At 39.0% G+C, this 23897-nt stretch overlaps 1 protein-coding gene across 1 annotated transcript; it reads right to left on the bottom strand.

The window, feature by feature from the left end:
* Positions 1 to 4372: 4372 nt before the first annotated feature.
* Positions 4373 to 21741, bottom strand: adrb3a (adrenoceptor beta 3a). The gene is made up of 2 exons (XM_039804308.1): positions 19916 to 21741; positions 4373 to 5550 (listed from the first exon to the last, which is right to left on the bottom strand). Exons 1-2 carry the CDS (start codon positions 21214 to 21216, stop codon positions 5523 to 5525), a joined length of 1329 nt encoding a protein of 442 aa, XP_039660242.1. The 5' UTR covers positions 21217 to 21741; the 3' UTR covers positions 4373 to 5522.
* Positions 21742 to 23897: the final 2156 nt, after the last annotated feature.

Consider the following 23897-nt stretch of genomic DNA (forward strand, 5'->3'; position numbering starts at 1 on the left):
TCTATTTCAGTTTGTTCTAACAAACAGAGTGTAAATTGTAATTTCCCCACTGGGGATTAATACAAATTATAAATTAGAAAATAAATTAATGATTCTATGAATCTAGACCTGAGAAAAAGACTCATATTCTTATTTATCGATTAGTTGTCAACTATTAACCCTTGTGTTGTCTTCACCATCGTCCATGAACCTGTCATTCTGGGTCAAAATTGTAAAATGCGCTTTAAAAAAACCCTTTTTCTGACATTTGTGTCGCTTTTTCTATGCTTTTTTTGCCGCTTTTTTAACGTTTTTGTCCCTCTTTTCAACGCTTTTTTATTCATGGTAAATAAACCTAATTTAAATGACATTATACCTAATTTTTGAGTTTGAAAAAAGCAGATATGAATTATTTTGACTAATAAAATAGTTAAGATCAGCGGATGTTGAGTGGATCACAGACTGGTTTATGTCAAAGTTTGGTCAGGATGCTCTTTTGAAACCATTGACATTTTTTTTTGCAAATGCTATGAAATTAAATAAATCAACCAAAATTCAGTGGATGTAATCATTAATTTTACCTGCAAAGAACTTGGATGCATGGATCATCGGTTTAAGTCAATTTTTATGAAGAAAAATTTATGAAGGTTTTTAGATTCCAGCTCCTTAAAATGTGAATATGTTCTAGTCTCTTCTCTTCTCCGTGACAGTAAACTGAATATCTTTGAGTTGTGGACAAAACAAGACATTTGAGGATGTCATCTTGGGCTTTTGGGAAACACTGATCCGACATTTTTCACAGTTTTCTGACATTTTTAGACCAAACAACTAACGGAGTAATAATTGACATATTAATCGATTATGAAAAGTATGATTAGTTGCAGCCCTACTGTCACATCATGAGGCCATGGCAGCGGTTGTAAGATGGACCCAGTGTTATGTGCCCCAGTCACGCCACCATGTCACCAGGATGAATCCGTATTACTTTATCTAATTAAGGTTGACTGGACTGTTGACTCAATTATTTAAGGACTCCTAACTGGTGGGCTCTAAAGTCTAAATTTGGTATCAAAGGACTTCTTTTTTTTGACTGAGATGCCTCGTGTTCTGAAAATATCTGTCTGGCCTGAAGCAAACACTCTCTTTAAGGACAAGTTGTTGGCACAGGAAAGCCTCGGCGGAAAAGTTGGGTTAAACAGAAAACTACGTTTAAAGTCTCGCAATATTTGCATGTGCAATCAAGAGAAGAGAGAGACAAACCTACTGCACACTTCAAAGTAGATCCCAGATTAAAAGCCTTTTAATCAAACACCAGTATTTAATCAGAGTGCCTTTGTCACGATTAATATAAAACATCTATTTTATATAAATATTCCAGTAAAGCAAAAGGCATATATTGAGAGATAAAAAAAACAGTTTGGACTGACATTTTTTAAACATATTTGACTGCATGGTTTAATTTAATCAGCACTTTGTGTATGTTCTCTTGTTCTTATATCAAAAAGACAGAACAGAAAGATCTAAAAACACAGTTCTCTGAACCAGAATGCTTGTAATTTCTTACCTGATAATCATCTCGCAATCCCTTAGATTCATCTCGCCACCCCTGTTTTCTGGGTGTAGAATGCAATAAATGAGGGTCCTTACAAGTATAGAATTACAAACGTGTGTGTGTGTGTGTGTGTGTGTGTGTGTGTGTGTGTGTGTCGTGCAATATGCCACATATTTTTATTCTTGTCCTAGATTCGTCTATGATTCTTCACCTTTTTTGCAAACTGGGGAATATTTGATTGCTTCAACCGATAAACCAATGTTTGGGTTGTTAAATATTCATTTGGGTGCACTTGTGTGTTTCCTGTATTCATACTGTATCTTAATTGGTGGCGTCTGTTTTTATTTTTCTTACAAGTTTGGATTTGATTCAACTCTGCTCTTTGAAAACCTTGTAAAAGGAATGAGCTGATTTTTTATTTATTTTTTATTTATTTTTTTACTTCAGACAGGATAATTGCTTACACTCATTGCTGGAGAATGTTGAAGTAGTGACACAGCCCACCTAATGAGCCAACGCAGGTCCCAGTTTGTTTTCAAATGGCTTGTATTCATTCGGCCCTCAGTTTATTTTTAAAGCGTCCAAACCTTGAAAATTCCTCTCATGACGTGATATAACAGCAGAGTCAGAGGTGACGGTGATTTCGGTGGGTGGAGGATTACTCAAAATAAGAAACATGAAGTCATTTAGAATGGTCTCTTAAGTTCATATTAGGGCTGAACGATGAATCGTTTTCAAATCGCGATTTGAAAGAATGCGATTGCTAATCGTGAAGGCCGCGGTTAATTGAATCTGCAATAGTTAGTTGAATGTTTGTAACATTTGGTTTAACATGATTTATTCCTCTTTTTTATTATTATATTTACTGTTTTTGTTTAAGATAAATGCTGGAATAATGTTACAGATCACTAGTGATATCACGCTGGAAATTCATATCTATGTTTCTAATCAAAAAAAAAAAAAAAAAAAAAAAAAAAAAAAAAAAAATTTTTAAAAACAGTATTATTTTTTTTTTTTTTTTTTTTTTTTTTTTTTTAAAGAAGTATAAACTTTAGCTAATTCAATAGCAATCGCAATATCTGGCGGAAAAATCTCAATTAGATTTTCTCCTTAAATCGTTCAGCCCTAGTTCATATCAACGACGTTGCTCAGTGTTTATAGAGTAGTGGTTCGTAATGTGACTACCCCCTCCCCAGGGGTATGGATGGGTTTAAAAGTAAAATATAACAATGTTATTATGTCAGTGCTGTTTAAATTTCAACATAATGCACTCATGTTTTTTACATTATTACGGCCTTTCTTTACTTCCACAGTGGTGAGTTGGCACACAGAGAACACATGACCAATGTTGCACAGTTTCATAATATTTTATTTGTCAATGCAGCGGATGATGTAATGTGGGTGATAACGAAAGACAAGGTGTCTCGATGTAACACAATAATGGATGAGGTGAAGGTGATGTTTCATCCATTAAGTCCATTATTTTATTTTGACATTTCAGAGTGTGTTGTTGAACTTATACCATGGCCGCTTACCAAAGGTCAACCCAATTCTCACCCCCAACTAGTCAAATACTGACGCTTGGTCAGTGGTTGCTCAGCGACAGATACCGACGCAAAAGGCACTAGGGCTGGGTATTGCCAGGGATCGATTTTATTCCCGATTCGACTTTATTCCAATTCAATTTTATTTTCGATTTGATATATTTGATATCAATTAGGTCAGGAACATTTCAGTTACTATACCAATTTAGCTTGGGAATTAAAGAGATTCTACAATTGTACAAGGTTCCCTCTAACCTGCCGCATTATTAAAAGTATCAATGAAAAACTGACCCCAAAGCAGTTACATTAATACTTTTTATTTAACATAAACGCACAAAGTGCCGCTCTACAGAGTCTACACTCAGTGAGTTTTGAGTGACATTTCATTTAGATATCCTAAAGGTAACAGAGGGACCCCTATGAAAATGGCCATGTTTTCCCTCACCAAAATGTAGCCTATCTTTGGAGGGTTATTAGGTAACCCCCTTTCCGGCACGCTAACATGACATAGTCGGTACCAATGGTCTTTTAGTTTCATGTGATACAGACAAAGATTGGTTCTTGGATTTTATGAAACGATTTTGGATCATTCAAATGAAAATCGGAATATCGTTATTTTTTAATCCCAGCCCTAAAAGGCTCGACCGCGGCGCTGTAAGATGACGTAGTATGAAGAGCGATAATGACAGCGAGTAGTATGAAAGACTGAAAATCTGTGTAAGGAGGCATGTTGGGGTGGTGGATGGGTCAAAACAACACTTACGGGACAGTTAGTCCTAACTGTCTGTCCCGTTCTTGTCCCGCATGTCCCAACCCACGATATTTTCCTAACCTTAACTTAATGGTTTTCCCCTGCTCCCAAAAAATTCCGCCAAATCGGTCCCGACCCAGAGCGTCAAAAAGTGGCACCAACGGTCCTGACAAAACGCGTCGATAAATGAAGCCAAAGGGCGACCGTGAGGGTCAAATATCGCCACAGGTGGGATTACGTTGGGATGAGTTGAAAGCCCCCTACGTCTGACTGAGACGCTAAAGGAGACTTTTTGACCAAGCATTAGTTTTTGATGCCTGGAAGTGAGACTGTTGCAAAGGTAGAGAGTTTACTGGTAGCATGGAGCAGGAGTGTTATGTATGGCCACCTGCAGTTTGTAATTCTGTACCTTGCGCAGTAATTGGTAACACTTTACAATAAGGTACACAAAAAAATAGGTAGTTACTGTTTTTGAAAGGGTAGTTACCCTTTTTCAGAAGGGTAACGAATGATTAGTTACCCTTTTTCAGAAGGGTAGTTACCCTTTTTTAGAAGGGTAACGAATGATTAGTTACCATTTTTCAGAAGAGTAGTTACCCTTTTTTAGAAGGATAGTTACTGTTTTTCAGAAGGATAGTTACCCTTTTTTAGAAGGGTAATGAATGATTAGTTACCATTTTTCAGAAGGGTAGTTACCCTTTTTTAGAAGGATAGTTACTGTTTTTCAAAAGGATAGTTACCCTTTTTTAGAAGGATAGTTACTGTTTTTCAGAAGGATAGTTACCCTTTTTTAGAAGGGTAACAAATGATTAGTTACCCTTTTTCAGAAGGGTAGTTACCCTTCGGAAAAAGGGTAACTACCCTTCTGAAAAAGGATAACTACCCTTTTGAAAACAGTAACTACCTATTTTTTGTGTACCTTATTGTAAAGTGTTACCCAGTAATTTATAGTAATGGTTAACTGATGAGCGGAATCATGTTTGAGTTGTCCTGATGTAAGATATAAACAGCCAACCAATCGGAAATGAACATGTTCCATAGCCATGGTATACCTTAACATAGACGAAGAGATTAAAGCGAGATAACTATTGTGTGGATGCAGAGTCTAGGCTCAAAAACAGACCGATCAAGACTAAAAACAGACACCAGTATTGTTGAATATATGAATGCACACAGCCCTTTGGTTTAGCTCCTATTTTTACGCTGACAAGTCTGTGCCATGACAGTGAAGACAGCCATGCCAGAATCATGACCATGTAATAAGTTAAAAGTTGCTACAGATTCAGTGTATCAAAATAACTTACCAGATAATATACTGTAAAACATTAGTCCATGCTGTCATTTTTGAAACCACAGGCCACATACGCTGTGTCCAAAGGTCAACTGGAATGCATTTCAAACGTGCAGTTCAGGACACTTTGTTGTCACCTAATGTCAAGTGAAGTGCTGTGCTGCCGCAGTCTGTCTCCTGCCCACGGAGACGGTCACAGTGTTCCTGTCCAGACCAAATCAGCTGTTTGTCTTCAGTGGGTCCAGTCATCTCTTTGGGGTTAGCTACATTCAGCCAGGTTTATCAGGGCCGCCGGCTGTGCTTTTCTTCAGCCTGCCCTCCCTGCTGTTTGGTCTCAGCCTCCGCGGGGATCACACTAACGGCTGGGGAGCATAGTTTGCTTCAGTAGCTCGACTTTTCTACAGTTCATCCGTCCTTTTCCTGCAATGTGAAGCTGGAAATAGATGGACAAAAGACAAGTGAATATCACATGTATTATATCAGGCTGTTCTCATGGACCATTCCTACATATAGCTACGAAAAGTAAAGCGCCGTAATTTGTATGTATTCCACATTTATTGCTGTATGCATCCCAATGGCTGCTGTAAGAGAGCGAAGATCCGCGTAGGGAGGAGTTCGGGGTGAACGAATGGGTCCTAAAACACTGGGCTTTCAAGTGGGCGAGCCAAGTTTGTGTCCCGGAAGACTTTAAGGGGAAAACACAAGACTTTCACCCAGGACACGCATGTTTGTGTCCCGGGAGTACTACTTTCATATCACTTTCCGTATGATATTGAACATGTTCATGGGAATGTATTGCAGATATATATAGATAGATATACAGTATATGCACATGCATATATACTGTGTGTGTGTGTGTGTGTGTGTATATATATATATATATATATAGATATAGATATATATCTATATATCTATATATATATAGATATATAGATGCCAGGAGTTGCCCACAATGACAAGATTCATCTGTCAGTCACTTGCATTTGCTTTTTTCATCCTATTTCTCCATTCAATTCTTAATACATTTTCTATTTTTCTAATCTTCATTGGTTTTGTTTAACTGAAAAGCACTTGATAATGAGGTTATTAAAGTCCTCATTATATATTTGACTTGGTGTGCAGCCCTGTGCGATGCGACACTACAGGAAAACGTGCTGTTTTTGTGTATTACTGTATGACTTACTGTATGACTTGGCGTGTGCTGCTCACACACGCCAAGTCAAAAAAGGGTAACTACCCTTCTGGTAACACCCTGTACGCCATTCCAGTTTCTATCAGATAAGAAACCTGCAAGACAACAACAACAATAACGGTTTGCTGTCTTACAGGTTTCTTCACCTTTACTTCGTTTTTTCTTGTTACTTCTTTCTAATTACAGAAAGTTATCACAACGCACAATTGCACTCTTCCTTTTTAAGGTTTTTTTTTACCCTCAAAAAGACAGGAATTCTGATGCTATCACCTCCACATGTCTCCACAGGAAGACATAAACTACCTAGAACTAAGCTTCACAGAAATGTGTGTGTGTGTGTGTGTGTGGTGGGGTATGCAGGCAACAACTTACAATGTGGCTTCATCAGAATTCCCAGTTATGTTACTTAATTATTTTTACAATATGTAGAACGTTTAGTCTGTCTCTGTGATTTTAAGCCGATGCTTTTGGATGATTTAATGGAAAAAAAAAGACTCCAGTAAAAACACCATGTTACACATTCTGTTGAATCTCACATTCTCACATTCACGTAGGATTATTTTAAATTCCAAACCACAGACATCACTGGCACATGTTCAACAGTCTCTGTTCGGGTTAAAAGAGCTAAGCTCATCATTGTTAAGGGGAACCCATCCATCATCTGGGACATGTGTATTTTCTCTCTTTAAATCTGCTTGTCAAAGGGGAATGCAGTTAGAAAGCATTAAGTTAACATGATTTTTAAACTTTGAATAAATGTTAGGGACAGCCTCCGACATGCTATAAAGTCACTGTGTGATTAAAATGCATGAGTTTTAGCTCCTGTAAGTTTACAGTATTTAACAATCATACTACTGAGCGTAGAACCGGTGACAAAATTGTGCTGAAGATGATTTTACTTATGAAAAGGTATATAAAGTAGGGCCAGACGTTAAAGAAATGTATTCAGTTACCAATATTGTGAATATTTTAGCAATCTTAATATGAATCTCAATCCCATTTTCAATATGTAGCCTACATAGCCCGAATCACATTATACTGTAAGTAAAATAAGAGCACCTGGCTGCAACAACCAGACAGCTTCCCAGACATTTAAGCCAGTGGTTCTCAAGCTTTTTTCAATAATGTTCCCCCTTTGAACAGTTTTTTTTTAAGCCATGTACCCCCTAACCAGTGCGAGTAATTTTTGGTAGAAAAAGAAAAGTCTCTATAAAGAGGAACAATACAGCGACGTCAGCAATAGATTTACTAAACAACAGCCTTGTACCTGGAAAACATTAAAATGATCATGAGAAAAGGTGACAAAACCTTGGAAAAAGACAGTAGAAAGAAGGAAGTATAAGGCAAGAATAGGTCGAAAATAGTAATAAAAACTTCGAAAAAAAATCAGTAGATGGAAGGATGGCAACATTAGGGCGACAAAAGTGACAAAAAATTCCAAAAAGCGACAAACTTCGAAAAAAAGTGACAAAAACTTTGAAAAAAGCAGAAAAAAGTGACAAAAACTTTTTAAAAAAGAGAGAAAAACTTTGAAGAAAAAAGTCAAGAAGGAAGGCAAGAATAGGTCAAAACAAGCGATTGAACCTTCCAAAAAAAGGTGACAAACTTCAAAAACAGTGGCAAAAAATTTGAAAAAAGCTAACAACCTTGGAAAAAAAAGACAGAAGTAACTACAGCCTTGTAACTGTACCCCCCGAGTCCTCCAAAGTACCCCTAGGGGTACACATACCCCCATTTGAGAAACACTGCTTTAACCAACCAGTTAGCACACAATCCAGAAGTGTTAACTCAGCAACAAGAGTTCCATGTATCATTGGGTAGATTTCAGATCAAATTGTTTCAAATTATTTCAAAGTGCAAGCCTTTTCTAAGGTGTTTATAATGAGTCATATTGAAGCAATGTATTAGACCAGATATCTTCAACAGGGGGTCCTGGACCCCCAGGGGTTCCTCAGAGATACTGCAAAACATTTTTTTTTTTTTACTTTTTTCAACGACTAAAATGTCTTATCATGAATCCAACGTTATTAGCAGATAAAAATCAGCCTATATGTGAAAAAAAACACTTATGATAGGCTTGGCCATTTCACAGATGTAAACATAAACATTCTAAATGGCCCCAAGTCGACTTCCTGTTGCAGTGTATGTGAATGACATCAGCTGACAGGAAGTCAGCAAGGGGCCAGGCTGTTGCCTAGCAATGGAATTCCATTGAAAAGGAAAGTTCTGTGGTCACTAAGGTAGCCGTCCACAGATGCACGTAATCCTAAGGATTCACCATGCCACTTTAATGCCACATCAATAAAACATGATTTATAAAATCATGGAACAATTATTATTTTAGCATCTTAGTATTCTTAATCGTAATCTTTTATTTTTATTTTGAACATAAAATAACAATAAAGTAAAATATAAAAACACAATGAGTGCGTAGCAACACACTAAAAGGAAAAACAATATATATTAAGTGTTGCAAATAATATGTTCAATCTGTTCAAAAATGAGCGGGATGAAGCAGAAGCTTGTTATTCTATGTACTAAAAGGGTATGTATAAAGGCGTTAGGCCACCCTACGCGTTATTTTAGGCCCAGTTTATTATGCAACTTCATTTCATACAAGTATGTAGAAGGGTGTCACTGATCCGTCTATCTCTTAGTTAAGAGGTCCTTTGCTTAAAAAAGGTTGAAGACCCCTGTATTAGACGATCAGTTTAAATCAGGGGGTCTTCAACGTTTTAAGCCAAGGACCCCTTAACTGAAAGAGAGATGGAGCAGGGACCCCCTATTACATATATTGTATAAAATGAAGTTGCATATTAAACTGGGCCTTCAAAACACATGTAGGGTGGCCTAAAATCTTTATACATACCTTTTTTTGCATAGAATATTAAGCTATTAAAATAGCCTAAAAATTGTTGATTGCACGATTTTATAAATCATGTTTTAATATTAAACATACATGTGGCACAGTGAATCCTTAGGATTACCTGTATCTGTGGATGGCTACCTTAGTGACCAGTAACCCTATCATCAGTGGGGATTTATATTTGATAATATGTTAGATTTTATGTTAAGACTTTTTCATTTTTGAAAAAAATTAAGACTAATTTGGAGGCCCCCCCACACACACACACACATTGACTCTGAGGACCCCCTAGGGGTCCCAGACCCCCTGTTGAAGATCCTTGGTTTAAATGGATTTAAATCATTCATCTCTAGCATTTAGAGTATTGATATCTTGAATTATGCTGCTGTAATACACAGTCTTGATACTGACGTTGCTGTAGGGATACAGCATAAATAAGATCCAAACCGAAACGAATTAGATGTTATACTGCTCTCAAGTGTTTGTTGAACTCCCGGAGGCCACCATTTAAAGGCCGCGCTGCGGTGCGATTGTTCCTGATATCAGCCAGGCTTTTAAAAGGGAGAGTTAGAGGTTTCCCGCAGGTCACCACCACCATGTTTTGCTTCATCCTGCTGCTTGTTTCATGCTCTCTTAGGCCTGATCTCGCTCTAAGCTAACTAAATGCACATAATGGAAGTTGGTGTGTGAGGTCGGGTCGGAGGCACCATTAGCATACTCCAGAGAAAAGCCCAGATTTACAGGGTTCACAGCACAGGGCAAAAAGCATTAGTGCTCGCCGGCCGCTCTTAAAATGCCGCCAAAACATCAGGTTGCTCTAATGTGCGCCTACATTAGTTCTCACTGCAGTGTCTTAAGTTATTACAGCAGCACTAGGGCCACTTTAAAATCACACGGAGCTTTAACCTGCAACACATTAGCAGCTCAGTGTAGTACAAAGCTTGTCAGTCACAAGCTCTGCAGCAAATGTCTTTCACCAGTCCTCCACATTGCTATTTAACTTACCCTGCACAGTGAATCAAATACCTTCAAATGTCTTCCATATTTACTGCAGGGTTTGCTCTACCTTTTAATAATAATAATAATAATAGGCGCTGCACCCAAGCCGTCGTTTTGGACACCCCCTAAGCCGAATGAAAAACTAAACTAAGGAAAACTAGTCTTGCATTGCCAGACCTTCCTCCACAGCGCTGCGGAGGAGGGTCTGGCAAGTCCACACAGCATTCCGGGATGGTGAGAAGAACGTGCTCTGGTTTATGTGGTTTTGGTGGAACATGTGTACGTTCAGAAGTTGTTTTAGTCGTGCAACAGAAAACTCAGATTGGACAGATAGTCTAGCTAGCAGTCTGGATTTACCCTGCAGAGATCTGAGGAGCAGTTAACCATAGTCCTCAGAAATCCACCGGAGGTTAGAACGCCAACACAAAGAAAGAGGAAGGAAACGGACATCGGCCGAAAAAGAGGGACACGCGGCAGAATTTCTGGCGGCAATGGAGCAATCCCAGAAGTGTAACGTCGTGGATATAGACAAAAGGAAAACTAAAAGACTTTTCTCAGATCTAATGGTTGTACTTGGCACCCAGTGGACTTCTTTAGCAAATTTTGTCTTTAAGCTTTTTGAGTGTTATTAATTATTACTCTTAAGCTCTAGCTTTTCCAACGTTTTAGAGACATATATGGTAATAATATGATGTGAAATCGCTTAGTATTGCGTAAAAAAAAAAAAAAACATTTTCTTAAGGAAGGACCCCTTAACCTCTGCCAAATACGTGGCCCTGAGTCTTCCACAAACCTGGGGGAAACACTGTACTGCATGTAATATGTTTACACTCATACTGCAATAACAAAGTGACCGCTAACACAGCTTTGGGAGACATGTCCTCAGCACTTTTTGAAATGGCCCCTTCACTTTTTAAAAGCTTTTTAAAAAAGTGACATCTGTTCTGAAAAATCGAACACAGAAAACCCAGATATGTGGAATATGTTTTGAATGTGCAGAAAGTCTTGAACATGAGCTGAAATCTTGCTGAAAGACATCTGACACATGTCCATTATCCACATCTGTGTGGGAAATTATATCTTCATATTTAGCCACTATAATGACAGTTTGTTCCAGGAACACACAGTCACTTATAAACCTGAGATGACAGGATTATACACAACATGTCCTTTTTAGATTTGTCCTTATGAATATGTCCGAAATATTTACACGATCATTTGGAGTAATGAGCCACTTGTAGTGAAATTAGCGAGTCAGTATTTATACTGGAAATTATATTCTCCACCTCCATCTCTCTGTGCTTTGTGTAATGTCTGCTTTTTTGTGCCTTCTTTTTTTCTTTCTTTTTTAGCTCACCACAGTTGAAAGTTGACAAGCTGAGAATATTTACCATATTTATTTGTTTTTATATCATGAGATAATTATTTTGAGAACTACCAACTGGCTACAAAGATTTAATCGATTAGTTGTCACCTGTTAAACTAATTGCAAACTATATTAAATGTTTTCCCTGGCTTTGTGGAACACTTAGGTGCACGTATTTTGCGGGGGGTTTAGGGGTCCTCCCTCAATTTTATTTTTACGTTTTTTCAATAAAAAAAAATTACAAAATGCAATTTCCCCATACATTATGTGTCTCTGTGGGTTTTTCTGTCTCTTTGTAGTCGTGTTGTGTCTCTTTTTTTGTTATCTTCGGGGTTGTTTTGGGTCTCTGTGGTGATTTGCCGTCTCTTTGTAGTTGGTATGTGTCCCTTTGTGGTAGTTTTGCTTCATTTTGGACCATTATTATTTCCATATCTGTCTAAAATGTTAAAAAAGCTACAGCAGATATTAAATCTAAACACTCCAAAAGCTTATAGACAAAATTTGCTAAAGAAGTCCACTGGGAACCGACTACAATCATTAGATTTGTGAAAATTCTCTGATTCCAGCTCCTTAAAATGTGAATATTTTCTAGTTTCTTCTCTCCTCTGTGACAGTAAACTGAATATCTTTGAGTTGTGGACAAAACCAGACAGAGGACTTCATCGTGGGCTTTGGGAAACACTGATCAAAATCTTTGATCAAAACTAGGCCAAAAACCATTAATCGACAATGACAATAAGTGTGATTTGTAGCCCTACTACCAACGACAAAGGAGTCCATGAAATGTATTTGCGCTGCTTGTTGTGAGACATCAGATGTTGCCGAATCTGGATGGATCGGCCTCTGTGATTTCTTGTCCATGTGCCAACTGTGTTTCCTGTTCGCGTGATTTCTTGTTAAAGTTTCTCCTCATAGTTTTTCTAGTTTGAAAAGTATTTTAGCGTGCATTTGATGGCCATACAAGATATCTTTATTTCAGTTCTTAGAGCTGCTTTTCATTCATGTTGACAAGTTGTTTCCGGACGTGTGTCTCTTGATACTTTCATTGCGATGCACCCGCACAGCTGGGGCCCACAACCTGTTTCCTGTAGAGTAAGAGTTGATAATAATAATATTGTTCTGTGCTCTCACCACATCTCTGTCTGGCTGCTGTACTGTAACTCTGCAGTAAGGAATGTTAGTCCCTGTGTCTGCGCTCTAAACCAGTCTATTAGAAATTTCATTTCTGCTCCGCATTCACACTGCTATTTAGGTCACGACCTAGTTGGCTGCTGGCTCTTTGAAATAAAATGTTCCGCTCTCTGTTAGCTTAATTTTAGTGTTCTCAATCATGGATAAACTGTGCAAACAAAGTCCCTCCGCTCATAACACACAGCGATGCCTTTCAAATACATGGAGATTTTGTCTTAAATATCTCCATTACACTAATGCAGCAGCCGCCTGTTTTTACTTTAGATGACTGACAGAAACAGAGCAAGAGACTAGGCCTGGGTTGAAATAAATAATTCTCCAATTAAAATCGATCTTTCTTTGAGTGATCTGATTTGGATTACTGTCTGACTGTCATGTTAAGTAAGAAGTACTTCAAACTAACTTTTTGGAGGTCAGTTCTTAATGTAAACATTAACCTGGTGCATTATAAAATATGAGGGTTGCATCTTCTTGTACAATTTACAGCAGATGTTCTCTGAGAATCACTTTTATATCCAAGCTAAATTGGTATTGTGACTGAAATTTCCTTAACCTAATTCATATGGAATGGAATCGGAAATGGAATCAAATCGGGACAGAATCGGCTAAATTATTAAATTCTGTGAAGAAAAGAAGTCATGCGGACTGCACAACTTGGGACATTTTCCCCCTTGTCATATCACACGGTGCATTCGTGACAGATGCTGAAGGCCGCTGTGGATGTTGATAAGGGCGGCAGTGATACACCTGCATGTATTTCCATGAAAACAAAGTAGTATAATGGCCGTTCTGTGCTGAGCAGTGCAGCAGCTCTTCCCTAGTAACCATTCATGTCTGTGGTTCATGTACCTCGCTTTTTATCAGCTCCTGTGATATATCAGCTCCTGTTGCATGTTGTCCCAGGGTTTAGAGGAAATATGCTGTTCCATTGCTCTTTTGTGTTGCTAGTTACAAAGATGGTTGACAGGGATGGCTGACGCCAAGCAGAGGCCAGTAACAATTATTACATAATTGTCTAATCGCAATTTCTTTGCGTCATCGTGGTTTCTTTGTTCAACCGCAATAGAGCTCAAACAGTGATCGCCCACTTTTTAAACGGCTCTGGTTCCATAAGTATTTTTCCCTATTCAATTGTTCCATTGACATTGCAAAAATTGTTTATACAAAGCGTTTTAAGTCTGGAACCAAGCCAAGCAGCTAGGACAGGAATCATGAGCATAAAACATTTGATGCGGCGCAAAAGATAAACGACAAAAGGTACAAGACTTAGGTAGCGTTCCAGGCAAAGTCACGACAAAGTTAGCTAGCGCCTACCTAACATTACCTAACGTTAGCTAGCGCTAGCTGATACTAGCAATTTCTAGTCGGCGACATATTTTGGGCTTCATTTAATAAACATAACCTGTAGTAGTACACAATCGTATGTGTATTGTTTTGATTACAATGTGCGGAATTACTTTACGTTGCCTATTTATGTATTTATTTCTATTTCTCACCATTAATCACCGGCGTCTGTACAGCATCGACAGGGGTTGCCATTTTTGTTTATGTATGTGTGACATCAAAAACTGTAATTGGGAGTACAACCATCTGGTACGAGATCATGAGTAGTAAGTTACAGGTTTGACTGCCGTTCCAGGGTACTTTCACCGGTAGAAGGTTGTGAAAACACGGTTGCGGGCTGCCTGGAACCCAGCATCAGATGTAGACTTCAATGGTAGAAGCTCGCTAGCCATTCGCGGTTTCACGGGTACGGTAAACATTTCCATGGTAACAGGGAGTTAGACCAATCGGAGACGTCGCTGTTACTCTTAGGATTGTGGGTAGCATAGTATTTCCCCATAAGATCACGAATAAAACATGTTTTTCTTAAAACAAGGTTGATTTTATATGGACTTTTCACAACCTTGTTGCTTGTGGTCAGTCTACCTCTGATGTTTTGGACATTATGGCTGATAATCAAAATCCTTATAGAGAAAATCAATGGGATTTTTACTTCCGGAACCACACTATTGAGCTCTATTAATTGCTAACATTAGCCTAGGACCTAAGGGGTATGACTGTTGATGGTAATTGTTGATTTTGTTAAGATATGCCAAATTGTAATTGTATAAGTGATTATTGGTCGGACTGTTGAGCTAAAGCTATCCTAGCTAGCTGTCACTTGTTGTCACAGCAACTCCAAACATCCTGGGCTGTGGTTGGCTCAAGAAGGGATCGACCGATACTGGTTTTTCCAAGGCCGATATCGTTACCGATTTTTAGTAGTTAATGAAACCGATAACCAAAATATTTGGAGCTGATATGCATTTACAGTGAAAATGAAAGTCTTTAAGTCAAAATTAAGATTTTTGGAATGTTACAAACTCCAACACAAAACTTTGTTTAAATGCTTTGAGCAATTATTTAATAAACTACAAACTTTCAACATAATCCCCAGTAAAATATAGTCAAATAGTGTTGTGTGCGGGACATTACATCAGACTCAGTGGTGAGTGAAACCGAAGCAGAGGAACAGACACAGAGCTGTAGCAGAGCCAAAGTAGACCACTTTTGAATTAATTAACTTTATCGGTTATCAAGCGAACAAAACGCCGATACAGATAATCTGCAAACAGCCAAAAAACGGCACAATAATCACGCAGGGATGATAATAGCTCTATCCCTAGACTCAAGCCAGAGAAATCAAACTTGCTTGTGTTTCTGGCCCGAAATCTGCCCGACAAACCCGCTTATCAACACCCCCCCACCTTTTTTTTCCGGAGGACTATATTTTTTTATTATGATTTAAAATGTTAGTTGTTGGCACTTGTCCCTATACACGTTCATAGCATCAAAAATTACAAGGGGGATACAGTTATTACAAAAAAGTAATATAAGTAAAAAGAAGCAGTGATGACTAATTTGCCACGTTGTTTTTCTAATAGTGATGACTATTTTTTGTTGCTTCAAAAATGCCTCATTGGGCAAAATGTTACTAATATCTGGGTCACATGTGATATGGTATATAACCAAACGATATATCTTGGGATTCATTCAAAACTTTAATTTGTCTGAAAAAGTAATGAATAAATAAATATTTTTTAAATTTGATTTGATAGACGATTATACCGCAATTATTTCTGAGACAATTAATTGTACAAGCAACATTTGGAATTGTTACAGCTATAGCCAAGCATGGCATTATTGGCACTCAATGACTAACCACTTCAGCACTCCAGACTGAACCGGTTGTCGTATTCCTTCATTAAACCTGCCTCCAAGCGGCGGCCCCCGCCAACGCCGGAGTCATTCTGCAGCGGCTGGTCTCACTTACGTTTGTAATCCTGTTCAAAGTGCAGGGTAAGCCCGCTGAGCCTTCCCCGTGGGCTGATTTACTACGGATCACACCACCAGGCTCCTTTTAAGGAAGACTTTTATATGCTCCTAAATGTCTCCCGTTTTATAGCCCCATTGATTATGACTGTGAAATTCCACAGAGAGGATGTCATGTAAAGAGAAGAGAAGAATGATATATGTAGAGCAGAGTAAATATTTGAAATGAAACATCCCGTCGTAGAACTGGGCTGCTCATGAGAATTCACAATGCAAGGCGAGGGCTGCAGTGTAAGAGCTTTTTTTTGGGAAGATTTTATTATTCTCAAATTGAACTACTTGATTTTATATTTCTATGTGCATTACACAAATGGATGGATTTGAATCTTAATTGGAAACACTTTCAAACTCAGTCACTGTGCATTATGTTAATAGAAATTACACAATCTACAATTAAAATTTTGTGACAAGAAACCGCACTTAAAACCTTCACACATGTCCAGACATCAACCAAACATGGTGATTACATATTAGTTAGGATAAGTTGTTACATTACGTCAATGAATCAAGTAAAGTACATTCTTTGTCTTTTAAAACTGGGCTGCTGTAATAATATATATAGAATAAATGTTGCAACCAACAGAAAGCTTTCTGGGAATTCAATTTGAAATCTTGTTGAATGTTTGAATTTCTGACCACAATAAGTGATTTATTTATTAATATTGTATTCAAGTTTTAGGGGAAACAAGTTACCAAATTCCAATTCTGAGCACAAAATTCAATAATACAGCAAATATTTAAAATGATATACATAGGCGGAAATCACGGGGGGGTTGCAGTGGTTGGGGGGGTCAGGACCTACCCCATTTGAGGGTTGTCCCACCCACCTAAAAATATCATTAAAACCACGCTTTGTATTATAAATAATATAATTCTATATACTTAAAATAATTGTGTAAGTAGGAAAACAATACGAAGGCAATCGGAGTCCTCCAGTGGTTTGGTCCACTGCCTGCTTTTCCCCTTTACGTCACCTTCAGCAGCCGTTGACGTTGACTTTTGCCGAAAAAAGGTGACTGTGAGCCGGGTACGGAGCACCGTGAGGTTACCGTTTTTCTTCAGCGGACGATGCAGCTGAGTTTAGCCGACAAAAGGTAACTGTCCTGCGGCGACAACTGTTAAGTTTAGACACCAAAAGGACTGGTTAAGATTAGAAAAAAAGATTGTGGTTTGGAAACACCGACCCCCTTAAGTCACATGTGTCAAACTCAAGGCCTGTGGGCTAAACCCGGCCCCTCACAGATTTTGATCCAGCCCGCAAATCAGTTTAGGTTCACAATAAATTTTGGCCCGCCTATAGTTGTGCGCCAAACCAACAAGACGGGAAACTGTTTTCAAACTGTAATTACCTGACACTCAAAGCAGAATTTGGCAGATTTGCCAACTTTGAGACTCAGAAATTCTCCCAGAAGCAGAACGTTTTTATATTCAGGCTGTGAAACAGGTTGCTGTTGGTCGGCTGTGTGGTAGCATGCTTTTAAAAATGTTATCATTGTTTTGCTTGGTTTGCCAAACTCTATGATGGCTAAGTTACTTTTTTTGGGCTTTATGTCAACAAAATTGTAAGTGAGGGTGTAATAATACAGTCAAAAATATTTGACTTTTTTCAAAATAATACATGTCAATAAACTACATGTCTGGCCCTTGATGTGTTTCTGATTTTCCAGTGTGGCCCTCAGTGAAGTTGAGTTTGACACCCCTGCCTTAAGTAGTACATGCTACAATAATAATAGTAGTAACATTAAGGCTTTCCTCTGTGTTCACATATCCTATACAAGTAGTACATGCTACAATTGGCTGTATTATTTGTGTCTCCTTCAAAAATTGCTTTTGAGAAATTTTATGTTCATTGCCCCCCCTCAACATGATTATATGTAAATGGTACAATTCTTACATCTTAGATAGCCAGCATTTACTTAAAAGATGGAACACTTTATTTATTTTTGTACTCCTAATGATCTGCGACGGGCCCTCTCTCGACTTGCAGTGCTGTATTCCACCACAAGGGCATTCTGACTGGCTGTCAGTCTTGTAATCAGCCTCTCCAGTTATGGGGGAAGTCTTGTGTGTAAGTGATAACGATTTATCTACTGCAGGGTGTGTTGGGCAGGGCACACTGAGGCCCACTGACGTGCACAGAAACACACTAATATTTAGAAATGTCCTCAAATGTCACATGGCTCGGTGGTTTTACAAAACCACTTTACAGTCATCTTTGGGTCACTGTTTTTAGATAAAAGATAAACTATATTTACATTATGAAGGTTTCTATAAAATCCAAACTAATTAATTATATTGTTAACTATTGTTAAGTAGTGTGCATACCAGTGATATTTTTATTACACTAACATCAGCTGGATCCAAAGATTGATTAAAGGTAACAGTGCAGTAACCGATACGGGAACAGTCCTCAAATGTTTATTGAATCATGCATAAAAATCCAAATATTGAGTTTCACTTTTAGTTTTGGAAAGTTTTAACAGCCCAACAGCAGCCAACGTTTCAGAAATGATTTATTTTTCTGCACTGTTCTGCCCTGTCTATTTTATATCAGCAGCACACAGATGTATTAGAACAAGTCCAAATATGGATTTCTACTTTTAGTAAATGAACAGTGGGACGTAAAACTACAGTTTTCTATGAAACCCAAAGTTTCAAAAATGTTTTTTATTTTATTTTTTTTATGTTTCTGGCATTTTTTGTCGGATTTGTACTAGTGTGAAGGATCTGAAATATGAATAACGAGATTTATGTATGAAATATCTTACCCTCTTACACAGTTTTTTGCAAAAATAAAAATAAAAAAAAATGTTATCTACAGTCTTTTGACTGTTTTTGATATTTAAAGATATATAGTTTCTTGGATAGTTAATGTCTTTATACTGGACTTACTGTATATCAAGGAAAGTTATATTCTGAATGCACAATACCAAGAGCATGTGTAGATGTATAGAGTTAAACCTTCACAAACCAATAATGGATTATAATTTGGTAAAAGGCAAATATCTATCTATTTATAAGAAAAAAAACTAACTTCAAACTTGTTTGAGATATGTTTGAAACTAGATTTCCCTGAAAATGAAAATGGCTCTTTAGTTGTTGCACAGTCATACATGACTAATTATTATTTTCTATGATATTTTGCGTTTTGATTATTTAGTTGGCAGCTATTATTATAAAACTCTAACTACTATAACTATATATAAAACTGAATCGAGCTCACATGGGGGTTTTTGTCGTTGTCATTGTGACATGCAGTTGGTAACGGAAATTGTTTTGATTCTCTGTGACATCGATTCTACGCTGTAAGTCTTCACAGTTCTGCTTGAATGATCTGCTCCCATCTCACATGATAGACCACCGATGTTACACAGCACTATTAATAAGAACAAGATTCCAAAACCAGTGGCGACGGTCAGTCACACACTCCCTGATATACCTCTCTGTGATCTCATAGAGATTTGATCAAAAGTCTGTGAGTTACGCTCAAATAAGATGCACTGAGATTGCATAATGTAGTATCATCTATATTATTATACAATGTATGTTATTTAATTATCTTATAAAAAAAAAAAAAAAAAAAGTTAAAATACTGAGTGTGAATTTGCTTTAGTGCACGTTAATGTTGTATTGTGGTTGTTCATGATGTCCAGGTGTATATTAGCTGTCAAAATTCTTCACTTAAATTTCTTTAAACAGGGTTTTCATTGTTTGTGTTTTTTAGGCCGTGGGCATTTTGTAAAGCATTCATCATATGTGAAACACATTTGACTGTGTAGGTAAAATAAAGATAGGATAAGGGGACTTACAAATTGGATTCTGGCTCTGTTAAGTCACAGAACTGTATGCTGCCGTCACTTTTGCTGCTTCCAAGAGTACTGGCCAGACTCCCGCTGCCCTCAGTCTTACAAGTTGGAGACTTTTGGAAAGAGCTGGCCGTGCCTGACTCAGCCTGCCACAGAAAGCAGGAGCAGCGAGTCCGCAGCTCTTTGTAGAAAGTATTGACCCACATGGTTGACAGCCACGGACAGCCCAGCAGGTTCTTGAACGCGGTTCGAAACTCTGGACTCCTGCAGTAGATGATAGGATTGAGGCCGGAGTTGATGTAACCCAGCCAGTTTAACAGTCGGAAGATCCTCTCGGAGGGAATGTCTCTTTCAAATGCGTTGATGATGTTGGCGACGAAAAACGGCAGCCAGCACACGGTGAAGGTCCCCATGATGATCCCCAAAGTCTTGAGGGCCTTGTGCTCTTTGACGAGCATCAGCCGCGACGGCCTCCGCTTGGCACTCTTTCTCCGCGCCGCGCTGCTGCAGCCGCTGGAGCCTGCGCACGCCGTTTGCAGGACATTGTTGATGTGGGGGACGACTTGCACCTGCGCCGTCGGACAATCGTTCTGGAAACGCATGCGATTCTTATCTATGAGCTGGACCTGCCGTGTGGCTATTAGAAAGACTTTGGCATACACAAATATCATTATGAGCAGTGGAATGTAAAAGGACACTATGGAAGAGATAATAGCAAAGACCCTGGTGGTCACAAAGTCACAGCACGTCGGGGTATCGTAGCACTTTTTCGCTACTATGTCGTCTTCGTCGTCCTTGACGCGCCAATCCCCATTCATAATTGGTACAAAGGAAATTAAAGCGGACAAAACCCACACTAAACAGACTATTACCCTGGCCCGCCACTTGTTGAGAAGAACCTTGTGTCGGAGCGGCCTCGTAATGGCTATGTAGCGATCCACTGCTATGACGCAGAGCGTCTCGATGCTCGCCGTCACACACAGGACGTCCACAGACGTCCAGAAGTTGCAGAAGGTGTCACTGAGCTGCCAGTTGCCCGTCACAACAATGGTGGCCCCAAGAGGCACCACGAGGACCCCCATGATGAGGTCGGCGCACGCCAGGGACATGATGAAAATGTTTGTCGTCGTCTGTAGCTGTGAAGTGCGAGCCACGGCGATGATGACCAGCAGGTTCCCCACCACTATAGTCAGTATGATGATGACCAGGACGATGAGGCTCCAGGGTCCCGCCGCTGGGTGGTACGGTTCGGTTCTGTTGATCACATAGGACGCTGAAGTGCTCAGGTTGACGTCCATTATCATAAGCCAAGGTTGTGTTTTTCAGGTCAAAGTTAACAAAACGGAAGAATCCGCACTTCTTCCAACTATCATAAATCTGCTCACAAAATAAAAGTTTTTTCTTTACGTTGCAGTTACTTGCTTACATTTCACAGCTTGACAGTCTTTTTTGGCAGTGCTCAAAAGGCAGTTTCCATGTTTCCAGACGTGATGGCCGTGATGTGATTGTCAGTGGAAGTTCTTCTTCTGGTGTAGGCAATGACAGCATGTTATCCAAAAAAAAAAAAAAGAAAGAAGATGTATCCACAACCAAACTGTCGACAATGCTGCGACAATATTGGCTCACAGAGTTGCAGCACTTTTATGAATCCGGGAACATTAACATGAAGTGCGAAAAAAATCCGCCCGTGTCCATTTAAAAAAAACTGGGATCCACTGGGATCAGAGTAGTAGTTTCAGTGTGGACTGTTGGAGATCAAGCAACAGTGACGCTGTGGCAAGATCCACCAGAGTGCACCAGAGTGGCTGCCCACTCTTTCTTTTGCTCTCTCTCTCTCTCTTCTCTCTCTCTCTCTCTCTCTCTCCCTCTCCGTCTCTCGGTGCAGGTTGCCCAAGATTGTATTGGCTCTAATCACACCCTGGCTGAAGGCAGAGGGGAGGAGTTGAAAAATGTGCCTGAGTGCCGAAGCCATACAGGGATCAGCACCCTAATAGAGCCTCACACACATGCAAACAATCACACACTTATTGACACAAGTGTACAATACATAGGCAAAGAACTAATCCTACACTAGAGTGTGACAAATGTGCAAAAGCTGCAAAATGATCTTTGTGACACGTACACACATTGTTTACTTGTAAGTTTAAAAGTATGTGATGACCATCAGCCCTTTATTCTTTAATGTCACTGATGCTGTGTTGAATGTAGCAGCTCCACTAAGCCTGTTAACCCATTAACTGTATCTGTCACCTGACTTGTGTCAACAATATGACAAGACTTTTCCACTGCTGGCTTCTGTTCTGATTGTCAAATGATGCTGGGTTATTTCAAACACACTACCAAGGCTCAACAACATTTTATGTCATTCATTTGAGCACCATCTTTTGCAGACTATTTTGATCACAATTTAGCTGTTAGATTGGGATTATAGCTCGTTATCTTCCCTAAGGTTTATTTGTAATACAGGCACAAGGCTGTTAGACTGTAGAGAACAGGAAACAAGTGCCCTCCCTTTGACTCAAAGCAGTGAAAGAAAATAATGGATCACTATCTTGCTGTTGCTCAAGCCGGTGCACTGAAGAAGAACAATCGGACAAATGCCTTTCATGCGATTCCCTTTCAGATACCCAGCCGTCTCTCTGCTGCGGTGCTAACTCTCTTGTCACCGAGCAGTTCCTTCTTTGGTCTGATCGTACAACTGCAGCTGTTATTGCTCTGCGTTTATTCCCACCTTGTGTTTAACTTCTACCTAATGAGAAGATAAACACGGGAATACTATGAGGAAGAATTTACATATCTGTTGGCAATTTTGCAACTTTCATGAAGATTTGTCGCCCTGAATATTCCAATGATTTTTGTGTTGATTCATAGTTTAAACCTTTGTTCTTTAAAGCTGCTTTAATCAATATTTGGACATATTACAGGGTTTTTCCTGCATTTAGGAATTTTTGGCACCTCACCTAAGGACCACCAGTGCTAAAATGATAAGAATTGAGAAAAAATAGCTCAGAATTGCCGCTGTGCGCTGCACTTTGACCTAATTGCCGCTGACATTTCAAGGCGCAACAAATTCCAGAACGTTCCTGCGCTGCGTTTTGCCTCTGTGCTCTGCGCCCTACCTTGCGGTTTTGCCGCGGATCATGTGTAGACAGCTTTAGCCTTCTTCTAAAATATTAGAAACACTAAAGTAAAACCAGAAAACTGAAGATGTAATACATTTTGACGTTGCTCCATTATTTCTGAGACCAAAAGTTTCAGGTAGTTTGCTGGTGAATTTCTTACCTAAGCACAGAGCAAGGCTATCTGTTTCCAGTCTTTATGCTAAGCTAACCAGCTGGCTCCAGCTTCCTTGTTATAGAATTTTTTTTTATGTTGTTTGTACTTTAGGATATAGCATCGTATTTGGGTTATTAAATGCATTGTGACAGACACACGCATAAACTTCTTCATATGTATCATTGAACATAAGTTTTTATGTCTGCAGTAAGTGAAGAGCTGTCTTCATCTGTACTTATTTGTTGCCAATAAACGTCACTCCTGAAACAAACGGTCTTGAGAGAGAATCTAATAGATGTTTAATCAAATTGTAGTCAGTTGTGGCATGCTTTTCTTTGCCAACACATATGCAACGCCTCCCTTCCATTTGCCCTATTTTAGTTTAAATGTATTTTTATTCTGGGTCACGTCACTCAACTCATCCCATCTGACAGGAAGTTGTGGAATTGTGAGTGCAGTCACAAAAGGGAAACGCGGGCAAAAGCAAAACACTGGCCCCTTTTTAAACTTGATGACCAAGAGGCCCCATCTGATTGATGAAGGGCCGCGCTGATGGAGCCCTGACAGCTTGATTGATGCTCGTTTGTCTTTGCGTGAGAAGATGCCATTGGTGGACCTGGACCTGTTCCTAGAGCAGTCATGCACGGCAGCTGGCGCAAGAAGAGCTGCTGATAGGCCCTGCAGATTTCTCACCACTACATCAGTGTAC

Source organism: Perca fluviatilis, chromosome 6 (genome assembly GCF_010015445.1).
Source record: "Perca fluviatilis chromosome 6, GENO_Pfluv_1.0, whole genome shotgun sequence".
Lineage (NCBI taxonomy): Eukaryota > Metazoa > Chordata > Actinopteri > Perciformes > Percidae > Perca > Perca fluviatilis.